The sequence below is a fragment of the Stegostoma tigrinum genome, chromosome 1 (genome assembly GCF_030684315.1).
Source record: "Stegostoma tigrinum isolate sSteTig4 chromosome 1, sSteTig4.hap1, whole genome shotgun sequence".
NCBI lineage: Eukaryota > Metazoa > Chordata > Chondrichthyes > Orectolobiformes > Stegostomatidae > Stegostoma > Stegostoma tigrinum.
In genome coordinates, this window is record NC_081354.1 from 85567581 (window position 1) to 85591060 (window position 23480).

The 23480-nt window shown below is 40.1% G+C and overlaps 1 protein-coding gene across 6 annotated transcripts in view; it reads left to right on the forward strand.

Moving 5' to 3' along the window:
• slit2 (slit homolog 2 (Drosophila)) overlaps positions 1-23480 on the forward strand; it is a 448496-nt gene that overhangs the window by 267294 nt on the left and 157722 nt on the right. For all 6 annotated transcript variants that reach the window (XM_048546634.2, XM_059646918.1, XM_048546670.2 and 3 more), the window contains exons 6-9: positions 13274-13345; positions 15606-15677; positions 17102-17265; positions 19624-19768. In XM_048546634.2, the coding sequence (XP_048402591.1) occupies positions 13274-13345; positions 15606-15677; positions 17102-17265; positions 19624-19768 (453 nt within the window). The remainder of the gene's footprint in view (positions 1-13273; positions 13346-15605; positions 15678-17101; positions 17266-19623; positions 19769-23480) is intronic.

Below are 23480 nucleotides of genomic sequence, written 5' to 3' on the forward strand. Positions count from 1 at the left end.
TGATTTTCCAAAATTCATTAAATTCTGATAAGGATTCATTAGGTTAGAAAGTAGTAAATATAACACTCTATTCAAGAAGAGATGGATGTTATTCAAAAATATGGACCCGTTAACATGACATCAGTCATGGGCAAAATGCTCAAATCAATCATTAAGGCTGCATTCTGAAAAATTCAAAGTAATCTGTAAAAGTCGTGGTTTTGTATAGTAACACGTCCTGTGGATAAAAGGAGAGTTCATTGACGTTTTGTACTTGGATTTCCAGAAAGCTTTTTAGCAAGGTGTCACACAAAAGATTATTGTATAAAGTAGAAGCCCATGGTATGGGGGTTACATATGGGTATGGACAGAAGATTAACTGGCTACAAGACTGCTGCAGGTGTCTGTGCTGGGCCCTCAAAATTACACAACTTTTATTAATAATATTAGATAAGGGGATCGAGGCATGCAACCAAAAATGCACATGGCACAAAGAAGATCAGAACGGAAATTGTGAAAATAACACAGCAAGGTTGCAGGCTGATATAGGTTGGTTAAGTGACTGATGAAAAATCTGGCCATTACTCATGAGTTATCACCCACAGCAATGTGATAAGCTCTTCAGAACATTTCAGAGAAGGGCAACTAGGGATGGGTGACAAGTGCTGGCTTTACTAACAAAACTCATATCCCATGGACCAATTTTCAAAAACTTTCATAGATTTTACAGTGTGAATAGTGCATTCTGTGAAACCGTTCAAATGAAGATAGTGAGGAGAAGAGATAATATGCTAAACAACCCATTTCCTGCACTCCTTGTACGAGTGAAAAATGGACCATCGTCAGACACAATTTGTTGAATAATATCAAACATGCTGAATATGCTAATCATATCAGCAGCCATTGAAATACAGAGTTGTACAGCATGGAAACAGACCCTGTGGTCCAACTCATCTGTGCCAACCAGATATCTTAAATTGATTTAGTCCCATTTGACAGCATTTGGCCATAGCCCTCTAACCCCTTCCTATTCATGTACTCATCCAGACACCTTTTAAATGTTGTAATTGTACTCACCTCCATCACTTCCTCTGGCAGCTCGGCCCATACATACACCACCTTCAGTGTGAAAAAGTTACCCATTCAGGGCCCTTTTAAATCTTGCCTCTTAACTTAAAACTATGCCCTCTAGTTCTGGATTCCTCTACCCTTGGAAAAAGGCCTTGACTCTTCACCCTAACCACGCCCAGCATTATTTTACAAGCCTCTATAAGACCATCCTTCAGCCTTGGCAAATTGCACTTCTCCCCAGTGCTCAAACCTTCAATTCTGGCAACGTCCTTGTAAATGATTTCTGAATGCTTTCAAGTGAAACATTATCATTCCAAAACATGGTGACCAGAACTGAATACAGTATACTAAAAGCGGCCTTACCAATGTCCTGTGCAGCTGCAACATGACCTCCCACCTCTTATACTTAAAGCACTGACATTGGTGGTATCTTTGATTTGTCACACGAAGGGGAATTTTCTGGAATAGGCCAGAACGTAAATGTATCCATGGACATGGGAAACATCAGTGGTGGAATGGGTAGGAAGTTCTCTTGATTAAAAACCGAAACAACTCTGGATGCTGTTAATCAGACAAAAGATCAGAAATTGCTGGTAAAGTTCAGCAGGTCTGGCAGCATTTATGAAGGGAAATCAGAGTTAATGTTTCAGGTCCAGTGATGTTGTTAGGAAGGATCTGAAATGATAACTGGATAATAAATAACTGGATCTGAAATATGAACTCTGACTTTCTCTTCACAGATGCTGCCAGACCTGCTGAACTTTTCCAGCAATTTCTGTTTTGATTTTCTTGATATTTGAGGTTGTTAGATAGACTTTGTGCTGTTGTCGGGAATCTTTGGTGTTGCAACTGACAAGTGTGTAACTTCAAGGATCATGCTAATGCACAGATTGATGCATGGTCTGGTTTTCTGATAGGCAGGCCTACTGTATCAACAATTTGAAAGGTTTCAAGTGACTATCCTGCTGACCCATTTGAACCGAAGAAAGATAATGCCAATGTAAGGCCCCATTTTTAGCTAATTATTTGTAAACTGTCTATTTCCCAACTACAGTCAACTCCCTGCTGTGTGTCATGGACTGGGATTGGGTGATGCTGGTTACATGAATGCTTGTAGGCACTGTCAGTCAGGTTTGATCAAAAGGGGGGAAAGAGAGAGAGAGAGAAATAACCAAACAGTCAGTTCCCAGATCGAGGAAATCTACTCCTGTTGATTTCCAGCATCCTGCACTCAGGCTGAACTGCAGCAGTTCATTGACTTCATGAACAACTTCCAACCCCCCCTCAAATTCACTTGGTCAATCTCAGATACCTCCCTCCCCTTTCCTGACCTCTCCGTTTCCATTCTGGTGAGTTTACAGATTGACATTTACTATAAACCCACAGACTCCCACAGCTACCTAGACTACATGTCCTCCCACCCTGTATCCTGCAAAATCTATCCTGTTTTCCTAATTCCTCCGTCTCAGTCGCATCTGCTCTGACAACGAGACATTCCATTCCCAAGCATCCCGAATGTCCACCTTTTTCAAAAAATGCTCTTTTCCCACTGTGTCATCCTGACAGCCGTCCACCGTGCCTCATCCATTCCCCATTTCACAGCCCTTAACCACCACCCCTCTCCAAACATAATAAAGATAGTGTCCCCCTTGTCCTCACTTCCCACCTCACCAGCCTCTGCACCCAATGTATCATCCTCAAACACTTCCACCAACTCCAATTAGACCCCACCACCTGGAACATCTTCCACTCCCCTCCCCCTCTGCCTTCCACAATGGCCATCCCCGTCACCACTCCTTAGTTTGCACCACACTCCCCACCCACCATTCCAACCCACCCGGTACCTTCCCCTGTAAGCAACAGCTGCCCACACACCACCTCCCTCACCTCCATCCAGGGCCCTAAACAGCCCTTCCATGTGAGACAGAGCTTCACCTGCGACTGCTCCAACCTCGTCTATTGCATCCGATGCTCTTCTCTACATTGGTGAGACCAAACCTAGATTAGGTGACCGTTTCACTGAACATCTCTGCCTGGCCAGTAACAGCCAGTCAGAGCCCATTTAAACACCCTGTCCCACCCCTGACTGATATGTCCGTCGTTGGCCTCCTCCAGTGACGCAGTGACTTGGAACACAAACTTGAAGAACAACACATCATCTTCTGCCTTGGTACCTTACAGCCTGGAGACTCAACATTGAGTTATCCAATTTCAAATAGCCTTCCCAACCATTTCCCAGCTCCCTTTCAATTCCCACCTCTTCCCTTCCATTCCACCTTCTGACCTTCCCTTCCACCTACCTACCAGTTTCATCCCTCTCAACGACCAACCTAGTTGCACCTACCACCAGTGTCTACCTATCACTACCATTCCGCCTCCACCCATTCACCCCACCCCAACTTTATCTGCAACTCCCCCTACGCCCACATTCAGTCCTGAAGAAGGGTAACACCTGAAACATTGACTGCTCCTTTCCTCCAGATGCAGCCTGGCCTGCTGTGTTCTTCCATCCTCCTGTTTGACTCCGTGGGTTCGAGCATCTGCAAGTTTTTTTGTCACTACTCCCATGGATTTATGGTTGCATGAGGCTCCAGATAATGCGGAGTTTACTGTACATCTCTTGTAAGATGCTTAAAAGAATGATATTCACATTTACATGGGTATCAGCTTTGGCATTTATGCATGTTATGCATTTTTTTGGGAATGCCTTACTTGGATGAAGATAATCTTTGCTAATGACAGTGATGTAGTGGGACCTTTGTGGTCATCATTTGAAATACTGGAGGATTAGACTCTTCTAAAATATCATTGTTGCTGAGGAGCATTATGTTGCCTTTTCCTAAAATAATAAGGAATTTGGATGTGAATTTGCTCGCTGAGCTGGAAGGTTCGTTTTCAGACGTTTCGTCACCATTCTAGGTAACATCATCAGTGAGCCTCCGACGAAGCTGAGAAAAACCATCCCTGAGAAAAAGAACAGGAAATGACATCACCAACGCAGGAAATGACATCGCCAACTCAAGGAAACCTAACCAGATAAATAGAAAGCGGGACATAACACGTGTTATGTCCCGCTTTCTATTTGTCTGGTTAGGTTTCCTTGGGTTGGTGATGTCATTTCCTGTTCTTTTTCTCAGGGGATTGTTTTTCTCAGCTTCATCGGAGGCTCACTGATGATGTTACCTAGAATGGTGACGAAACGTCTGAAAACGAACCTTCCAGCTCAGCGAGCAAATTCACATCCAGAACCTCAACCTGAGCTACAAATCTTCTCAAAACTCGCTAATAAGGAATTTAACTGTCTGACATGTTTTGTAAGCTATTGTTAATCTAGCAAGTAAAAGTTAATTAAATGATTAGTTTTTTTCAATAACTAATGTCCTGACGGAATTTCAATAGAATGCCAAATCATCCTCAACTGTTTGCTTTATATCTTTACTGTGTTGTTTAAAATGTTAGGATGAAAATTGTATTAAGTGTAGATTTGTTTTCCTTATGCTTTTTATTGTTCTGTTTCATTTCTTTTTCTGTTTATGCAGCTTTAAAGTTTGGTGCTTTAAATATAGTAGGCATGTGTCTGCATGTGGTCTTTATGTCCAAAAAAAGTAATGACAGTGCAAACTTTATTTTGATTGTTCCTAACCTTTTCCAAGAAGCAACATGGCTAATTGCCTGATGTTTTTGCACACTTAATATCTTTTTTGTTCTAGAGATTAGAGTTGTTTTTTTTCATGTTTTTCCCCCCCTGTATTTTGTTCTCAAAAACGTTTTAGTAGATTGGAGCAGTTACAACTTTTATTCATCTTTTAAAAACTCTCAATTATTAAATCAAATCAGCTATAGTCTGCTGCTTGAGAGGGTACTTACAAATGATTCTTCGTTCAGTTTGTAGATCTTTGGTCTTGGTTGTAGTTGTAACTTTAGCTCTAAACCCAGGTCAATGATGAAGAATGACCTTTAACGAAAGCAAACCTTCACAAATCTGTCACTGTTGCTATCATGCTTGCAGACTTTAGTACTAAACATCTGTCACCATTAGCATCTCAATCCCCTTGATGCCACCATGACGTGGTCTCTGAAGTCAAATACAACTGCTGGAATGATGTGGTCTGAATGCTGCCATATATATTAGCTCAGCAATGTATGTTACAAAGATTGAGTTCTTGTTGAGACAGAGATCTTGAAGGTTATTAACAGCACTAACTATTTACATTGCTACAACATCACAGACTGTCACATACTGTCTGAATGCACGACACTAACTCCATTGCACTAAGAAATTGACCAAGAGTGCAGTGCATCCTCTTATAGGAGAACATCACATGTCATGATGTCATGTGACTGTCCTAAGTATATACTTCCTGCCTGGTATGCAACCTATACAGTAACAAAACACTTATACCTCTGCCATGGTATACAGATTCATTCAGTTCATACTCATCCTTTGTCAGTTCGTTAATACATTCCATATCATCTTTGATGGATTCTTCTCTGCTCCGTGTTGCTGTATGGTTTGCAGGGCTTGCTGTCTTCATCATTTGGTACAGTCTAATCTCTTTTAAAACCATCTGAATCACCAACATGTTCTTTTTCTCTGTAGAGTAAATAATGTTGGTCATCACTGCCACTGTGTTGTGGCCGGGGTTCTTCACACTGTTGCTAACTGTTGTTACACCTTTCCTCACCATGTTGTGCCTAAGCAATATAAAGTTTCTTACGTTGCTGCAACTCATTGCAGATTAAATGAACATGACCTATATGACCACAGAGACTGTTAGAAGAAGTTCCCTAGCCTCAATCTCCTTCTTTACTCTGACAAAATTCCCATTAAGTCATTGCAGTGGATGATATTTGCTGATCAAACAATCAATCAATCAATTATTAATCCTTTCAGACCCATATATTGCAGTGTTCTGCAATGGACCCAGACATTCAGCTAAGTCTGAGGTCAGCAGGAGCCACCGAGGAATGGCCATGTTGGATAGGGTAGATATGAGTAGCACAGTTTGGTGTGAGGCTTCTGATTGCCTTGGAGGTCTGGAGAAAGCTTTTCCCATCCTTTAATGACCTGTGAGCTGCAGGGTTAAACCTGCCAGAGTACACATTGAGAACAGGCCTCTTCCACTGCTGGTTAAGTTGGAGCAGTGATGGCATGTGGCCCTTAGTTGGACAGTGTTTTCCCACAGAAGGACCTCAGTTGGGTAGGTGGTCCGCTCAGTGCCTTCTTGGTCACCCATAAAGTGGAGACTCTGTGTACAGGCATACCCACATATTCTCCTGCCTATGGATGAACTATAATATTCAGCCTCTCTACCTCTGAGTTTCTGATCTGAAATTCTGCCCCTTGCCTATGTTATCTGCCCCTGTTATAATCCAGGTCTTAAAATGAAAAAGAAATACCTTCCCCTCTGAATTTGATTACTTCCAAATCAGTAATAATGTTTCTTTGAAAAAGTAGGATGGCAATTCCATCTTCGTTTGTTCATTTGGTAAAGCTTTTGCTATGGTGTTACATTAGTTGTATTTGGTAATTTCCAGTATTTCAAAGAGTGGCTAGTAAGTATCGGGGTCAATCTATCCCCAAGACAAATTAAAGAAGCTATATATTGAGACACAGCAGTGAAAGCTTCTGATGCTAATTAGCGACGGATGTTTTAAAGACTAATTCACAAAATTTATTTTAGGCAATAGCTAAGAGCGAGTGAAACATTTTACATGAAGTAGAATTATGGCAGCATAGATTTAGACTTGCCTATGTCCTGTGCTAATTCAAATTCAGCTTTTGGTTCATATTGAGTGTCCAACTGCGGTGCTATTTTTAAGACACTTATTTTACTCTCAGTACATACGTTCCTTCCTTGTCTTTTAATCTACAATCAAGCTAATGCTTTATTGAAAGTACAGTTATTGGATATGACAAGAATTGAAGAGTGTCCTACAACACCTTAAGTAATGACCGGAAAGACTTAAATAAATTCTCATTTCCTTCAGTTTTTGTTTGTATTTCCTTGACACATATTCTAGTGAATGCAATGGTTCTTCCTTGTTAAAGGTGTACGTGGCCGAAGGTGTTCAGGTTCCCAGCTTATCCCCTTGTCTGAGGATCATTGAAAGAGCTTGAAAAATCTCCTTGTTGTCAATAATTTACTTCCATGTTTGCCCTAGAGATTTTCTGATAACATTCTGTTAGTGTCTTAGATGAATGAATATAAATGAAGGATATGACATTTTTTTGTCACAGATACCTTTTCGCTCTCAGCTAAACAAATATACTTCTTTCAGCACCACCATACTGGCAAGTTCATATTTAACATTGAAGTCTACTTCATTTTCAGCACCTAGTGTTTACTTCCTTCATGTCACATCCCATCTGGTTTGTACAAGTCAACAAGAGCACATTATTTTAATTGACAGACCAATTGTTAAACTCACAGCTTGCTTACGTTGTAATCTGGGCATCATTTATTTTCACATTTGGCAATTTGATCATATCATTTGTGTTTTTACTGCCTTTCATTCTCCCACTTGTTATTGAAACTCAGTAGAGGAAATGAGGGCTTCTGTTCACAGCTAGAAATGAAGCAATTTGGTATTAAACCAGAGCAGGACCCCGGTTTGAACATGATACTTCAACCCAATTTATTTTAAATAGCATAGATTTAAAAGAATGCACATCAATGTCAGAAGATGTCTTCACCCTTAACTTTAGGTTCACGATGTAAACATTTCAGTCTCCGCACTTCCACCATTTGTCATTAATCATTTTTGCTCAAGGGTAGACATTTTGCATGCTTCATCATTACGTTGATGATAGATACTGGAATAAGACCTGTGAAGAAACGTATAATTAAATGTTAAGAAATAAAGTTAAGGAAAATCTGAAAAGGTGGAGATCCTTTTTGACAAACTTATTTTAGAAATGCAGTAGTAGTTATTTTCCCTCGAGCTGCCTGCTTAAATACCGAGATGATTTAAGAGTGGGGAGGGAACTTTATCATCACTGATTCATACAATGGCAGCTCAGGAAAATGAGATATGTACCAAGATGCAATTCAGCCTTCTTGAAATTAACCCACAGACTGCATTAGGCAAATTTGATGGCATCAGAGATTTTCCAATTTGTCAAGTAACAGTTTCTCTTTTGTGTTTTGTCAGGAGTTCAGTTTGTGCCATCATAGTAATTTCAGTGGGGCGGGAACTCTGATGAAGGGTCTAGGCCCGAAACATCAGCTTTTGTGCTCCTGAGATGCTGCTTGGCCTGCTGTGTTCATCCAGCTCCACACTTTGTTATCTTGGATTCTCCAGCATCTGCAGTTCCCATTATCTCTAGTAATTTCAGTTGCCTTGATAAATTAAGCTTGAGGTTAAAGAATAATGTTATAGATAGCTCTTATAATATGAAATATAAAAAAAACTATTAGCCAAATGATTAATAAAAACACCTACTGAAAGAATCAAGCTCTTTAAAATTAGATACCAATCCCTCGCATTTTTGAAGAGAAAAGAAATTAAAGGATGCTTCAAACAATGATAGGACAGTCTTAATTCTACTTATTAACCAATATTGATTAGAACATGTTTCAAGGTTATTGGGAATAAGCTATCAGGCAGCTCAGAACCTGACTCACAGGCAGAAAGTTGGAATCCTTCAGGGAACTATTGGTAACTTTCTCTTTGGCTCTTTCATACTCATTCTTCCTTTCACCATGTTTCTTTCTTAACACACACACACACACACACACACACACACACACACACACACACACACACACACACACACACACACACACACACACACACAATCTCTCACACTCATCTTCACTGTCTCATCCTCCACTCACTCTCTTTCTTTCTTCCTTTCAAATTAATGGAATGAAACTCTTCCAAGATTTGTCAGAGGAATGTGAGTCTCTCTATTAAATTTTTCTTTCCAAGAGGGTAAAGGAGAAAGTCTATTCCTGTCTGACCTGGATTGCCGTCTTTTGTAATTTCTCACTGTTGGCATAAGGAAAGAAGAAGCATGAGTAACCGAACCATAATCTATTTGTGAATCGGTGTTTTGGTACACTATATGTGGATGGATAGCAGCACTGCAAAGCTCTATTCATCTAATTCCCTAAGCTGCAATTTATTTATCAGTAAACCTTACTGAGTATCACAAAATGTTCATTTAAAGTACCTCTATTTAAACGATTTGAAAACAAAATTCAGGAAAAAGAAGTGTCTGATATAACTTAGAAAAGCTGTACCAGTCATGGAGTGGGTACTAAGCAGGTGCACAGGAATAATTTCAGGGCTTAATGGGTTAATTATGTGAACACGTTTCACAATGCTGACACAATGCTGTATTTCTTTGGATCATGCTATCCTGTGGTCTACTGAAAGTGGTGAACATAATAAGCAAATAAGGAGAGCAAGAGACACAATCTTAAAATTAGAAATAGGCTATTTAGGAGTAAAGAAACATTTTTACATCAAACACAGCGAATGTCCGGAGTGCACCATTTAAGAGCATGCAGTTACAGCATAAATGAATTGCAGAGAGACAGTTATATGAGAAACAGTAAAGAAAATAACTTTAAAAATTCCAAGTACTAGCTCATGAAGAATTCTGCAGATGACACCAAAACTCTTTACTAGCTGCATCAACATCAGCCTTTAGAATTCAGTGATATGATTTTCTTTGAGACATCGCATAAACCAGCTACCAACTCACTATCACCCAGTTTGTGCTATCATGAGAGTTACATTTCTTTCACCCTTAAGCTCACAATCGGAAAACCCTTTCTTCATTTGTATTGCATGAGCAATTCATGCAGTATTTCTAGATTGGATTTATTGTGAATGACAATATTTGACTCTCGCTGAACCCTGTGAAGTCAACTTCTGAAATTAGTAACAGAAGTTGGCAGGTCTCAATTCAAGACGTCAGTAGTCCTGTTGAACTGCTCTTGGTAGAGTAACCTAAAGATTCCAAGTGAGCAAGTTAGAAGTTCCAGTAAATGAAATGAAATCAATTTAAAATATCAAAAGCTGATTGAAGTACTTCCGAGGCATTTTTTTTCAAAGTATCACTTGTTTTTCAAAGTGTATCAAAGTCACGACCTTCATTAAAAAAAAGTTTCCCTCTGAATCATGCCATTACAAACTCAGAAATCTATAATTTCACTGCCTGAGCAAATAAATCCATGGCTGGATGCAGTATTAAGCCTGACTGATGGGAAAGGTTCAGCTTCTGTTGTGTGTTTGCTGATCTCAGTTGAGATGGAAGTAGAGGAAGTGTAAACGATTGGAGCCCTAGGTTAGGTTGGATGAAATCAGCTATAGTTCCTGATTCTGCAAGCTCTTCAGCAACCACTGTGAAAATGTGTAAAGCTGTGGGTATTGAATGAGGCCAGTGCTTGATAGAATTAGCTGTGATAGTCTCCTGTATATTGCATGACGATGCTTATTTCATTGTTCATGGACAAAACCAAAGGCTTCTGTCACAAATCACAAGGAAGTTTTGACAAAACTGTATAAAACACTGTTTGGCCACAACAGGAGCACTGCATCCAATTCTGCAGGCATCTCACTTTAGGAAGGATGTTTTGCGATTAGAGAGAGCATGGTCAAGATTCGCAAGATTGATTTTGGTGATGATAAATTTTAGTCAAAGAGCTAGATTGCATTAGTTGAGACTGTTCTTCTTGGACAGTAAAAGGTTGAGAGATGGTTTGCTAAAAGTTTGCAGAGGGAGATAGATAGTCTAAGTGAGTGCGCAAAGGATGTTGTTAAGTGTGGGGTCATCCATTTTGGTAGGAATAACAGTAAAATGGACTATGTTTTAAATGGTAAAGAATTGCAGCACGCTGCTGTGCAGAGGGACTTGGGTGTCCTTGTGCATGAATCGCTGAAAGTAGGATTGCAGGTGCAGCAGGTGATTAAAAAGGCAAATGGAATTTTGTCTGCCATTGCTAGAGGGATGGGGTTTAAAAAGAGGGAGGCTAGGGTCCTGTGAGGCCACCGGTTTTGGTCTCCTTACTTGAGAAGGCATATACGAGCACTGGAGAGGGTGCAGAGATTCACTCTGTTGACTCCAGAGTTGAGACAGTTGGATTATGAGGAGAGACTGAGTAGGCTGGGATTATACTTATTGGAATTCAGAATAATGAGGGGCGATCTTATAGAAACATATAAGATTATGAAGGGAATAGATAAGGTGGAGGCAGAAAGGGTGTTTCTGCTAGCAGGCGAAACTAGGACTAGGGGGCATATCCTCAAAATAAAGGGAAGCAGATGTAGGACTGAGGTCAGGAGGAACTTCTTCACCCAAAGGGTTGTGAATCTGTGGAATTCCCTGCCCAGTGAAGCAGTTGAAGCTACCTCACTGAATGTTTTTAAGGCAAGGCTAGATAAATGTTTGAACAGGAAAGGAATTTAAGGATACGGTGAGTAGGTGGGTAAGTGGAGCTGAGTCTCAAAAAGATCAGCCATGATCTTATTAAATGGCGGGGTAGGCTCGAGGGGCCAGATGGCCTACTCTTGCTCCTAATTCTTATATTCTTATGTTTACTCAAAATCAAAAGATGGCTGGATAGCATAGAGAGGGAAACTGTTCCCACTGGTGGAAGGCTTGACAACCTGAGGGCATAAATTTAAGATGATTATGACAAGAAGCAATGGCAACATGAGGAAAAATAATACCACACAGTAAATGGTCAGGATCTGGAATTTGCTGCCTGCCAAGTTGGTGGAGACAGGGTCAGTTGAAGGAATTGGATTAGTATCTGATAAGGATGAGTGTGTGGATGACTGGGAGACGGCACAAGACATGGCACAAGGTGTGTTACTCCTTCAGAGAGCCAACAAAGAGGTGACAGTCCCCCATATAACTATTCTGCGCTTCTGTGACATCCTTGAGAGAAGAAATATGGATTTATTGCAAACAAAAAGGAGAGAAAGGTCACTTTTGTGAAAACTGAAGATAATTCGGTCGCTTGGTTCATGAATTCCTAATCTAAAAGCCAGAATGTGTAAAGAAGCACAGCACTTTTCAATGCAGCCAGATTATTGAACCATGTGTGTCTTTTTCTCTGGCCATCACTGTTGATTTTCATTCTCCACAGTGCCCTATTTCAAACTTTCATCCATTAATTCCCCCTTTGATTCAGAAATTCAATCCATTATTTTGAATTTAAGCCTCCCAAGTTTTTGCCCTTTAAAGACCAAAGGACAGTTTTAACTGCGGAGAGATCCACAAATTTATCTATGTGTACTTACATATTCAGGAAAGGAAAGCTGGTTCTTTCAAAACACTTAAAGCTCATGGGAGATTGCCTCTTAGTTGCTTCAAGAAAGAAGAAAGAAGGAGTCCACGAGAGGTGGTACATAACGAAACACGTATGTTTGGAGCATCAAAGGTCAATACCCCTTATCACTTCCAATTAAAAGAAGAAAATTATCTTGATTTTCTCTGCCCAAGAAGATTAGTTTATTAAAAAGATCTCAGAAAGATTGTCTTTTTTCCCCTTCCTTTCTCTGCAGTTAAATTCATAATCAAATTCATAATTTGCTTATGAATTTAACTTCAGAGAAAATTGGATGGTATCTGCCATGTTTCTTTGTTGACACTTGATGCTGTCCAGTTTCAGGAGATTGTTATGAAAACTGTTATGCAGTTTCAATGGAAGAAGGTGCTGGTCTTTAAGGAGGTTGATGGAATTAGCATGCAGCTGGGTTCCTCTGATAAATGGATTCACTTAGGTCACTGAGGGGGATGGCGTGACATTAAGTGATTTACAGTCCTTTCTCTTTAATGAAATTGTTTCAGTGAGATGATGCTGAAAGCTTTTAATGGATAGCTTTCCTTGATGTAATGAAATTGTATTCCGTCGGCATTTAATATAAGGTGCAGTTATTATTTATTGGAGCTTTCTTGAGCTTCAGTTGCTTGCACCTAGTCTGAGGAAAGACAAACATTTTCAGGTGGATAATACAGGGACATAAATAAATATCAAACAGCGAAGTATTTAAGAGAAGATTGGCATGAGTGCATAGGATGGTTTTTGCATGTGAGCAACAGGGGAAGAGAGAGGAAAAGATGAATAGAGATAAAGATGGAGCACCTATAAGAGTATTCATACAACAGGCTGGTTACAGAAAAGCCTTAAGGGAGGCTTTGTAGTACATAACACTGCTAATATTCTGCTTCTTTAAGTTTATCCCACTAATCTATTAACAGGCAACTGGATTACAACCAGATCAGCTGCATTGAGGATGGAGCATTCAGGGCTCTGCGTGACCTGGAAGTACTGTGAGTACCTGCTTACATTTGCCCCTAAAGGGCAGTCCTTTGCACAGAGATTATCTGTGTATTAATTCCTCTAAAAGTTGCACTCCTTGCAGGAAAGAGAGACCTCTGTGTTAGCATGTGAGCTAGTATACAGTTGCACTGGATGTTACATCAGATTTTTTTTTCTATGTGTTGGAGTCTGCAAAGACACTTTCATCACTATTGGACCCCGGACCCGTGAGTATACGTGTGTACAAGATGGTACTGTTGTAGATTAAACCTGACAACTACAACCTGTCAAGTAAACTTGTTTTTAGTTGAGTATACGATCATGGGACTAGCTGGATTACTCATTGAAACTTCCATCACCTCTTAGAGGTGCAGTGGAAATCTTTGCAAAAGTCTGATGCTAGTTCTAAAATAAGTGTTAAATAAAGCCTCAGCTGCAGAGCCTAACATCAGAGATAGTTTGCCGCAAACTGCTAAGAAGGTAAGTAAAGGAAAAGGTTTGACCCCTTAATGCCGCATTTGTGTCTAGTCAGGAGAAAGGCAAAACCTTGGAGAATTTTGAGCACTTAGCACATTCTTGACATTTTTGGCCTTGGGACTCTATGCTTTACATTCTTCAGACATTTCTAGGTATGTCAGGCAGCCAGGAATGGGTTTCACTTTCAGCGAACATTTTGATCACCAGATGTTCTAATCAAAGGCTGGCTCCACCATGACAGAAAGAGAGGGAGTTACATCCTGAGTAACTGCTTAGATTTTTGGATCAACTTGATTCTTAGCTCCATTTGTTTGGAAAGGTTGAAAGCAATGCTTGGTTTCAGTAGCCATTAAAGATTGAGTCAATTAATGCTAAAGCTCTTGCTGTAGACAAGAACAATGTTGTCAGGAAATTACACATATTAACTAACCCCAACTCATTTTGCTTTCAAGCAGCTGATTTACAGCGTGCAGATAAAGTGTCTGTTTCTTCTGATAGGGAGAGGGGTGGTGTGCATTCACTGTGGTTTTTAAAAGACTAGGATTTATTTTCAACAGTCTGATTTGAATGTAGTTGATATAATGTTACTGCTATAGATGGAACATTCAAAAATTGTCTTATTTATTGCAATTGACATATTGTCCTTTTTAACCTGCAGCTAAGCTATCTATCTGGAAACTATTGGTTTCCGTGATAACCAGTGAAAGAAACTGACATCAGTTTTCAATCTTTTATGTCAGCAAATTAACTATAAAATGGCAATTTTGTATTGACCTTGAAGAAAACAATAACTAGTTAATGTAGTCAAAAAACTGTCAACTGCATTGCATAAAAAACTCTTCACATTATACAGGTATGATTTTGTCATTCATATTCTATCTTGGTCATATGATTTGTAAGCATTTTGAAAAAGTAGTGATCGTAGATGGATGAGGTTAACAGGTGACATAGTTTAGATAGAGAGAATATTCAAAGAGAGAGAGGTTGGATTATTTCTGACCTTGCAGGACTAATTCCATCTTTAGGTACATTTTCCTGAATAAACTATAAATAAAGCTGCTTCCGCTAAATGGTTGTTTACTGAACTGCCCTTGACATTCTGATGAGCAGATATTGTCCAGGCAGTGAGCAGATCTCTGATTTATCTTATTGAAATAAAAACACCAGGGTTGTTTATTCTGAGTGTAACAATGAATAAACCACCATCCAAAACTCTCATTGAGAAGTTTGCAAGTAGCTGTATTCCTGACAAGGAGACACACGGTAGTCATAACTGAAAAATAACGTTTAGGGAAAATGGCACTGATTTCCACCTATTATAAAGTAAATTGTGTGTCTTTTCTTAGCATGACTATAAACTGTGAAAAAAAAGTGGATGACGCTGTATGTCCTCAGAAACTAATATTTCAATCCAGCTGGTTCATAGTTCAGTCAAGGAAGCATACATTGACTGAAAGGAAAGAGCTGCTATCAGCATTTCAAAGTGACATATAGTGGAACACACAAGGGTTGTCAGTGTTGGCTGCTCCCCTCTTCCCCCTTTTCAAAGCTCACATTTCCATTCTGTTCTGAAGCATACAGCGTACAGAAGCATAATGATCTTACATCAAATGCTTGGACTTCTCCACAGAAGAAGTGGTCTGTTTATAGCTCTTTGAACTTCCCACAGAAAGAGAATACATTTATTCCCTCACATCATTAGTCAGAGACTCGCAGCTACATCGACAGTAAAAAGCAATTAAAATTAAAAATGACAAGATTGATAATCTTGTGCATTACATCTTTATTTTGCAGTACCCTCAACAATAACAACATTTCTCGACTCTCAGTGGCAAGCTTCAACCACATGCCCAGGCTTAGAACCTTGTAAGTAAAAATGAAAAGAGTGATTGCTGAGAAACATAAATTGCGTTATATTGCTGAACCACAATTAATGCAAAATTATCTGTATTAGTGATATTTCAGGAAGCAATATGGTTAAATAATGACAAGATTTTAAACCTGAATTGAAAAGCATAATTTGGAACTCTTTCCTTATGTTTCATATCCTTTGTAATCGCTTCTCAAAGGATATTTAGCATAACAGATGTAATGGTAAATTAAAGTTGTGGCAGATTACATGCCATACCAGAGAGACGTGCTTCCCCTTTTTCTCCTCCCTTGTTTTCACTTTTATAAAGACAAGCCATGTCGCAGCAGACCCATGTATTGGAATTGTCATAATCTAAACTACAGTATCTAATTAAAAGTGGCGGCCTAACCAGTAATCTCCTGAATGGAAAATTAGAATGCTGGATGACATTCTGAGTTTCGATATCCATTAGAGTATATTTTGTTAGGATTGAATACTTTGACTAAAAGGTTCGGATGAAATGACATTACACAGTCAATGCAGCATTCTAGACAGCATCATGATTTATAGCTTTTGTCATCCTTTATTTTACTTTGAGGAACATAAAAGCCAGTCTGAAGTAATTTGCCTAATTTAGAGGATACATTTGTCTGATATTTCATTAATGGCAAGGTGCTTTTTGCTTGTTGGATGGGAGCCATGTTCTTGTGAAGGTCCTGTCAGGAAAAGTAGCTCATTTAATTCTCTTGCTCACTGCCATTTGCATCTTTTAATTTTAGAGATTGCATTGAGCAGAGGTCCCAAGGGGCCAAAACCTGTTAATCCTTTTTCTGTGATTAAACAAGAAAGGAAGAAATCCGAAAAAATGTTTGAAAGGAGTGTTTTATATTGAGTTACTTTCTGTCTTGTTCAGCAGAAAATGAATGTCATCTACTAAAAGGATTTTGAAGACAGTTTTTATAGAGACTAATAATGGCAAGACTCATTGGTATTTTTAATTGGGAGCCAAAGCTTCTATTAGCATTAATTTTCTTGCTGACAGTATGCTATCGCTGTCATGCAATTTGCTTTTTTTGTCGTTTGGTTGGACTTAGTCTTCTTAATTCTATAATTAAGTTTCTGGCTTTTAGGTGTTTGCTGAGCTCGTAATCCGGTCAAGGGAGATGCTTTGAATTGATTTTGTGACAACTGAGCTAACTTTTATTAATTCATTAATCCATAGTTAAAAGGCTGCTGTAATACAAATGTTGCATAGAAAAAAAAGTTGCAATTATTGAAAATGGTCTTGCCCAAGAGCCTTATATTTACGGATGAGATTAATGGATTGATTGCTCATTTGCTCTCCTTATTACACAAACCAGGATCTCTGAAATTGAGCTGCACACTCTTCTTCATTCATTTCAACATGTTAACTTTGTTCCTTGCTTTTATATTCCAGTCGACTCCATTCAAATAACCTGTACTGCGACTGCCATTTGGCATGGCTTGCTGATTGGCTGCGACAGCGCCCTCGTGTTGGGCTGTACACTCAGTGCACAGGGCCTGGGCACCTGAGAGGCCATAACGTTGCAGAAGTACAAAAGAAGGAGTTCATTTGCTCTGGTAAGTGGATAATGAGGAAATATATGCAAAAGATTGATAAAAGCACATATATGTATTACGCTAAATTGTTAAAAAGAAGTCTGCTTTTTTAAGTAAAGTTACCTCTGTGGAAATATTAGGTGCACAAAAACATTAGAAGTGTTAAGGCTTGATTTACATAAATGCTTCGTAAATGCTCCACAAAACCATTTGAGTTTTTCCTTTACAGTCTTGAGTTTGAAATCATTAAACTATTTCTTTAAAATGAGTTGGTATAATATGCATGCTTTCTGTCATTCCTGATTGCTACTCTACTTTAAAAAATGATAAATTAAATGAATGTAGTTATAGTAGGATATATAGTTCTAACCAATCCACTGTTAAATCACTTTTTACAACCTAATGCCTGAGGAGCTGAGATGTTGTAGAATATTTCAATAGCTGGCATTGCCACCTGTTTATAATTGTTATTCTTCTTGGTATTTTCTTGAAATAGTAATACTAGAGATACTGGGTAGAAAATTGCAGTGATGTCTCTTGGTATGGTAAAGTCTTGTTGCTTTTCACTTCTAAGATCTTTGTATCTCTACCTGGTGGAGATGTAAGAGAAAAGGGGTCTGAATTATTGTTGCAATCCCTTCATTTCGCTAATAGATCAGGAAAGATTAGCAGGTAACACTACGGGTGATGTTACAAATGATTCTTCTGCAAATTAATTAGACTTTGTCTTCATTCAAGCAACTAAATGTGAATTTTTTTTTAACCTTCCTTGCACAGACTCACAGTGCAATATTCCTGTGAGCGATCATCTCAAGTACCAGATTCTGTTCCTCTTTTGTTTTCATTTAGCCTGAAGATACTTTGTCATTAGCATTTTTAAGATCAGGTATTGAGTTTGAAACCACCATGAAACCTTTGTCATTCTTTAGCAACTTTAAAAGAACTGAGTACATTCTATTAATCTCAATGCATTTTTGTCGTTTTTCATGCTTACCAGATGACGACAAAGGCAAGTTTACTTTTCTTTTTGTATTTTGCTTATTGTTTGATGTTGGTAGCATTGCTGTGTGGTAAAATTTCTGTCTGATATCTAGAGTTCTGTCCTGTTGTAGAGTATGTTTGAAAAATCTCTTTGGTTCAATTTTAAGCCTTGATGTGCCAAATAATTGGGTTTGCTTTCCTCTTTGTTGGCACTATCATACAATTTTTGTTCTTTCACAAAACAGAAGAAATGTAAATATTTGGGATGCAGTTTTGTGAATTAGTTGGAGATGGAGGTGACTAGGTCCATGATCTAATCTGTTAGCATAAAGTGCTCTTTTAAGCATCTGAACCTAGGAGTTATTTGTTTCATTCTGCTTCTTTGAGAACTACTGTTATGTAAGAGAGAATGCATTTAAAAATATTGCATTGCATTGTATCAATAGATGTTCCTGAATCAGAGCTGAGATAAATTAGCTAAAATGTTTAGCTCCTGACAGTTGAATCAGCTAGTTTCATTATCTTCCACTTGATGTCAGCTTCCCAGGTGTAGCCCCAATTATTTCATGTGTAAAGTAGACAAATGCCAGGTAGGACTAGATGTAAAATAATGTGATTGGGACTCTTGGAATATTTATTCCTCATTGTTATACGTCAGGGTGTTTAAATCAGCATGCCTATTCATTGACTCACTAGTTTCATGCATAGCTCTTGTTGCATTCGCTGGCTGTTAGGGCTGGAATTAAATTTTCAGGACTTGACATTGGGTTTTATGCTCCATCGACTTGTAAGTTTTAAGTAACCATTTCCGTTAGAGACAGTATTCATACCGAAACACTATTTGGTAAGTAATAGTTGTATCCATTTAACCTGAGTGTGTTATTTAATCAATAAGAAGTAATGTACTGGAAAAAGTAAATGTGTCTCAGTGGAGTTGTTGCATTTAGTTGAGTATCATTTGTTTAGCTGCAAACAATGGAATTCTGATTATAATGTTCCATTCTTTGGGCCATCAATAACACGAAGCGCAAGCTACATGTTAGAAATGTGGCCATGGTTATAGATTCATATCTTTTGTTAGAGTCATGGTTAAAGCTTTCACATGCTGTTTTTTCACAAATTCTGCCTGATCAATAGGACAAAGTAGCGAAGCCTCATCAGACTTATTTGATTTTAAAAAACAGCCAGTTGTTGAAATTCTATTTGAATGTTATTGCAGTTGACCATTCATTTCTGATTCAGCCAATTCCATTTCTTAAGGAGTTGTGAAATGATGTAATTCATTTCAAATTTGGCGTATGAATTATTTAATAAAGTGCAGCTCGTTCTTTAGGTTGTAGAAATTCATAAACCCTCAAGCTCTTGCTGATGTAATTGCTCTCCTCCTTGCTCCTGCAGGTCACCAGAGTTTAACAATGCAATCCTGCAGTGTCCATTCAAAGTCTTGTCCAGCGGTCTGCACATGTAGCAACAGTATCGTGGATTGTCGTGGCAAGGGTCTTACTGAGATATCGAGTAAGCTTCCAGAAAGCATCACGGAAATGTAAGCTGTTACTTTACATTCTTTGCGTTGTAATTGCCTCGCAATTATCGGATGCTCAGTTAGAGCAGCAGATGCTGTTGTTTGATTATCTGTGAAAGTCAGATACATTCAGTTGCACAATGAAGTAGAAAGTCTCGTTTTGCTCAATTTTATCAGAAGGATGTGTGCTTATCTCAAAGCTGAATTGCTCACAGACATGAAAATAATTTTAACTTGTGAACAAATCCTTAAAAAGATATCTATTATATAAAACATGGCTTATGGATAAGTAGTTTTGATGACAACTTCTGGCCTTTACTTCCTGGGCGATAAACCGGGTAAAGTGAATTACAATCCATACAATAAAAATCAGACAGATTATTTAGCAAGCAGAGAGGTGAACGCATTCCACTGGGTTACCGCTTAGGCAGTGAAGATAAAAATCTCCCCTTTCTAATACCTGTATCTTCTGTACGTTACTTAATGATTGAAAATGTCAACATTAAAGGTGTCACATGGTGAGCCACACAATAGCTGGTATTTTAAATCTGTCTGATTCTGCAGCATCTGACTGTAATCATTTATACTGCATTCTGACATATTTTTCAGCTTTTTTTTCATTTCTTAACTTCCACTATCAAAAATAGTGTATGAAATTTTGACATCATTTCAGAATATGCACCTGGCTGCTCCTCGGATTAAAAGTAGCCCACATACGCTGGTGATACTGAGACAAAAGCAAAATGCTGCAAACATTGAAGATCTGAAATAAAAGCAAATTCAATGCATTTCTGCTAACAAAACTTACAGCATAGCTTGCTATATATTTGAACTCCTAAAACCCCAGCAAGATGTTGATGTCAGAACTCAACTGTCCTTGGGAAGGTGAACCTCAGTCCACTGGTTGGAAACTGGACAGTCATCCTTACGAACATTCCTGAGAATCTCTGTTCCAGCACTGCATTAGTGTGGACTGCTTCATGATTGGTGGCTGTGCTTTCAGCTGGTCCTGGTCTATTTTTCAGAACTATCCCACCTTCCAAACTTCAAGTCCTTTTGTTTCCTTTAGATGATCCTTAAAACTTAAGTTCCCTTACAAAACATCTGCCCATGAACCCAGTAATGCGGTTTGCTGTCAATTTTTGTTTGTTAACAAAATGAAAATGTGAAGCATCTTGGCATGTCTTACTATGTTAAAGGCACTATACAAGGGCAATTTTCTGTTATTACCTTTCTCCACCATTCAACAAAACACATACTTTTGGAAAATTGACTGTTTTAATGAGATGATGAGAATTGCTTCCACACTGCCACCACCTTCCCTCCTCTGCCCCACCCCAGAACCCCGATTCTGCGCAATTGGCTCACCCTGTAACTTTTGAGTTCTTGACTGTTTTGAGGCTACTCTTCCATTCCTATCCAAGGGAGTGTCTCACCTCAGTGAGCTGCTGTCAATCTCTTGCCTGAGCAGGTCTCTTGTCCCAATCAGAAGCAGTGATTATTGCTAGGATGAAACAAAACTCCTGGAGAAGGGTTATGACGCCAGTGAAACCCAGATGAAGGTGAGTCTGGATCTCATCAGGGCCAAGGTGCAAAGTCCCAGAAAGGGGGATGGAGGCCTGAGGTAGGCATGACAGGGGCGGAGGTGAAACGGGAGGGTGAGTCGAGAGTATAATGGTATTTCAATGGGCACCAAGAGCCTAAAATTGAGGCGCGCAAGGTTTCACATAACATGGCAGCAGCCACCCCATCATGGTAAAATCCTGGTGGTAGCAGGAGGATAGATCAATGGGCAAGCAGGCTGCTTGATGCCTCTTCACTACTGGCAAAACTGCCTTGGGACTTGTGTCCAATTTTGTACCCTCCCCAGCACCACACCCAGAGGGTACAAAGTTCTTCCAGTAGTAGTATCACTCCAGCTTCGGCAGATTCTGTGGCTTCAAACAAAGACGACCTTTCTTAGGGGATGATGTTTCCAAAAATTATCTGTTTACACTTGGAGATGCTATGCAAATGTCTTGATGGTGACATGAATGATGCTTGCACAACTACAGAGAGAGGCTTCGTTGGAAGATGTAGATTTTGTATTATGAACTAATGTAATCTCTCTTGGCTCAGGTGCGTAGTATTCGCTGTTTTGTTCACATTTCAATAATGGAACCTTCCGGTTATGTTGCTTGATTTACAGCATGCACTATTTCAGTTCTTAACACTCACGACCAGATTGCAAAGCCCTTGTGGTTTATGATAGTGGTTGAGCAGAAAATAAGGACTAGCAGCTTGAAGAGGTCAAGTGATTTAGCTTCGCTAAATATGAGGAGACAAAACAAAAATGATAATAAAATGTGAGGCTGGATGAACACAGCAGGCCAAGCAGCATCTCAGGAGCACAAAAGCTGACGTTTCGGGCCTAGACCCTTCATCAGAGAGGGGGATGGGGGGAGGGAACTGGAATAAATAGGGAGAGAGGGGGAGGCGGACCGAAGATGGAGAGCAAAGAAGATAGGTGGAGAGGGTGTAGGTGGGGAGGTAGGGAGGGGATAGGTCAGTCCAGGGAAGACGGACAGGTCAAGGAGGTGGGATGAGGTTAGTAGGTAGCTGGGGGTGCGGCTGGGGGTGGGAGGAAGGGATGGGTGAGAGGAAGAACCGGTTAGGGAGGCAGAGACAGGTTGGACTGGTTTTGGGATGCAGTGGGTGGGGGGGAAGAGCTGGGCTGGTTGTGTGGTGCAGTGGGGGGAGGGGATGAACTGGGCTGGTTTAGGGATGCAGTGGGGGAAGGGGAGATTTTGAAACTGGTGAAGTCCACATTGATACCATATGGCTGCAGGGTTCCCAGGCGGAATATGAGTTGCTGTTCCTGCAACCTTCGGGTGGCATCATTGTGGCAGTGCAGGAGGCCCATGATGGACATGTCATCAAGAGAATGGGAGGGGGAGTGGAAATGGTTTGCGACTGGGAGGTGCAGTTGTTTGTTGCGAACTGAGCGGAGGTGTTCTGCAAAGCGGTCCCCAACGGTTGCGAACCAAGCGGAGGCTTGGGGACCGCTTTGCAGAACACCTCCGCTCAGTTCGCAACAAACAACTGCACCTCCCAGTCGCAAACCATTTCCACTCCCCCTCCCATTCTCTTGATGACATGTCCATCATGGGCCTCCTGCACTGCCACAATGATGCCACCCGAAGGTTGCAGGAACAGCAACTCATATTCCGCCTGGGAACCCTGCAGCCATATGGTATCAATGTGGACTTCACCAGTTTCAAAATCTCCCCTTCCCCCACTGCATCCCTAAACCAGCCCAGTTCATCCCCTCCCCCCACTGCACCACACAACCAGCCCAGCTCTTCCCCCCCACCCACTGCATCCCAAAACCAGTCCAACCTGTCTCTGCCTCCCTAACCGGTTCTTCCTCTCACCCATCCCTTCCTCCCACCCCCAGCCGCACCCCCAGCTACCTACTAACCTCATCCCACCTCCTTGACCTGTCCGTCTTCCCTGGACTGACCTATCCCCTCCCTACCTCCCCACCTACACCCTCTCCACCTATCTTCTTTGCTCTCCATCTTCGGTCCGCCTCCCCCTCTCTCCCTATTTATTCCAGTTCCCTCCCCCCATCCCCCTGTCTGATGAAGGGTCTAGGCCCGAAACGTCAGCTTTTGTGCTCCTGAGATGCTGCTTGGCCTGCTGTGTTCATCCAGCCTCACATTTTATTATCTTGGAATCTCCAGCATCTGCA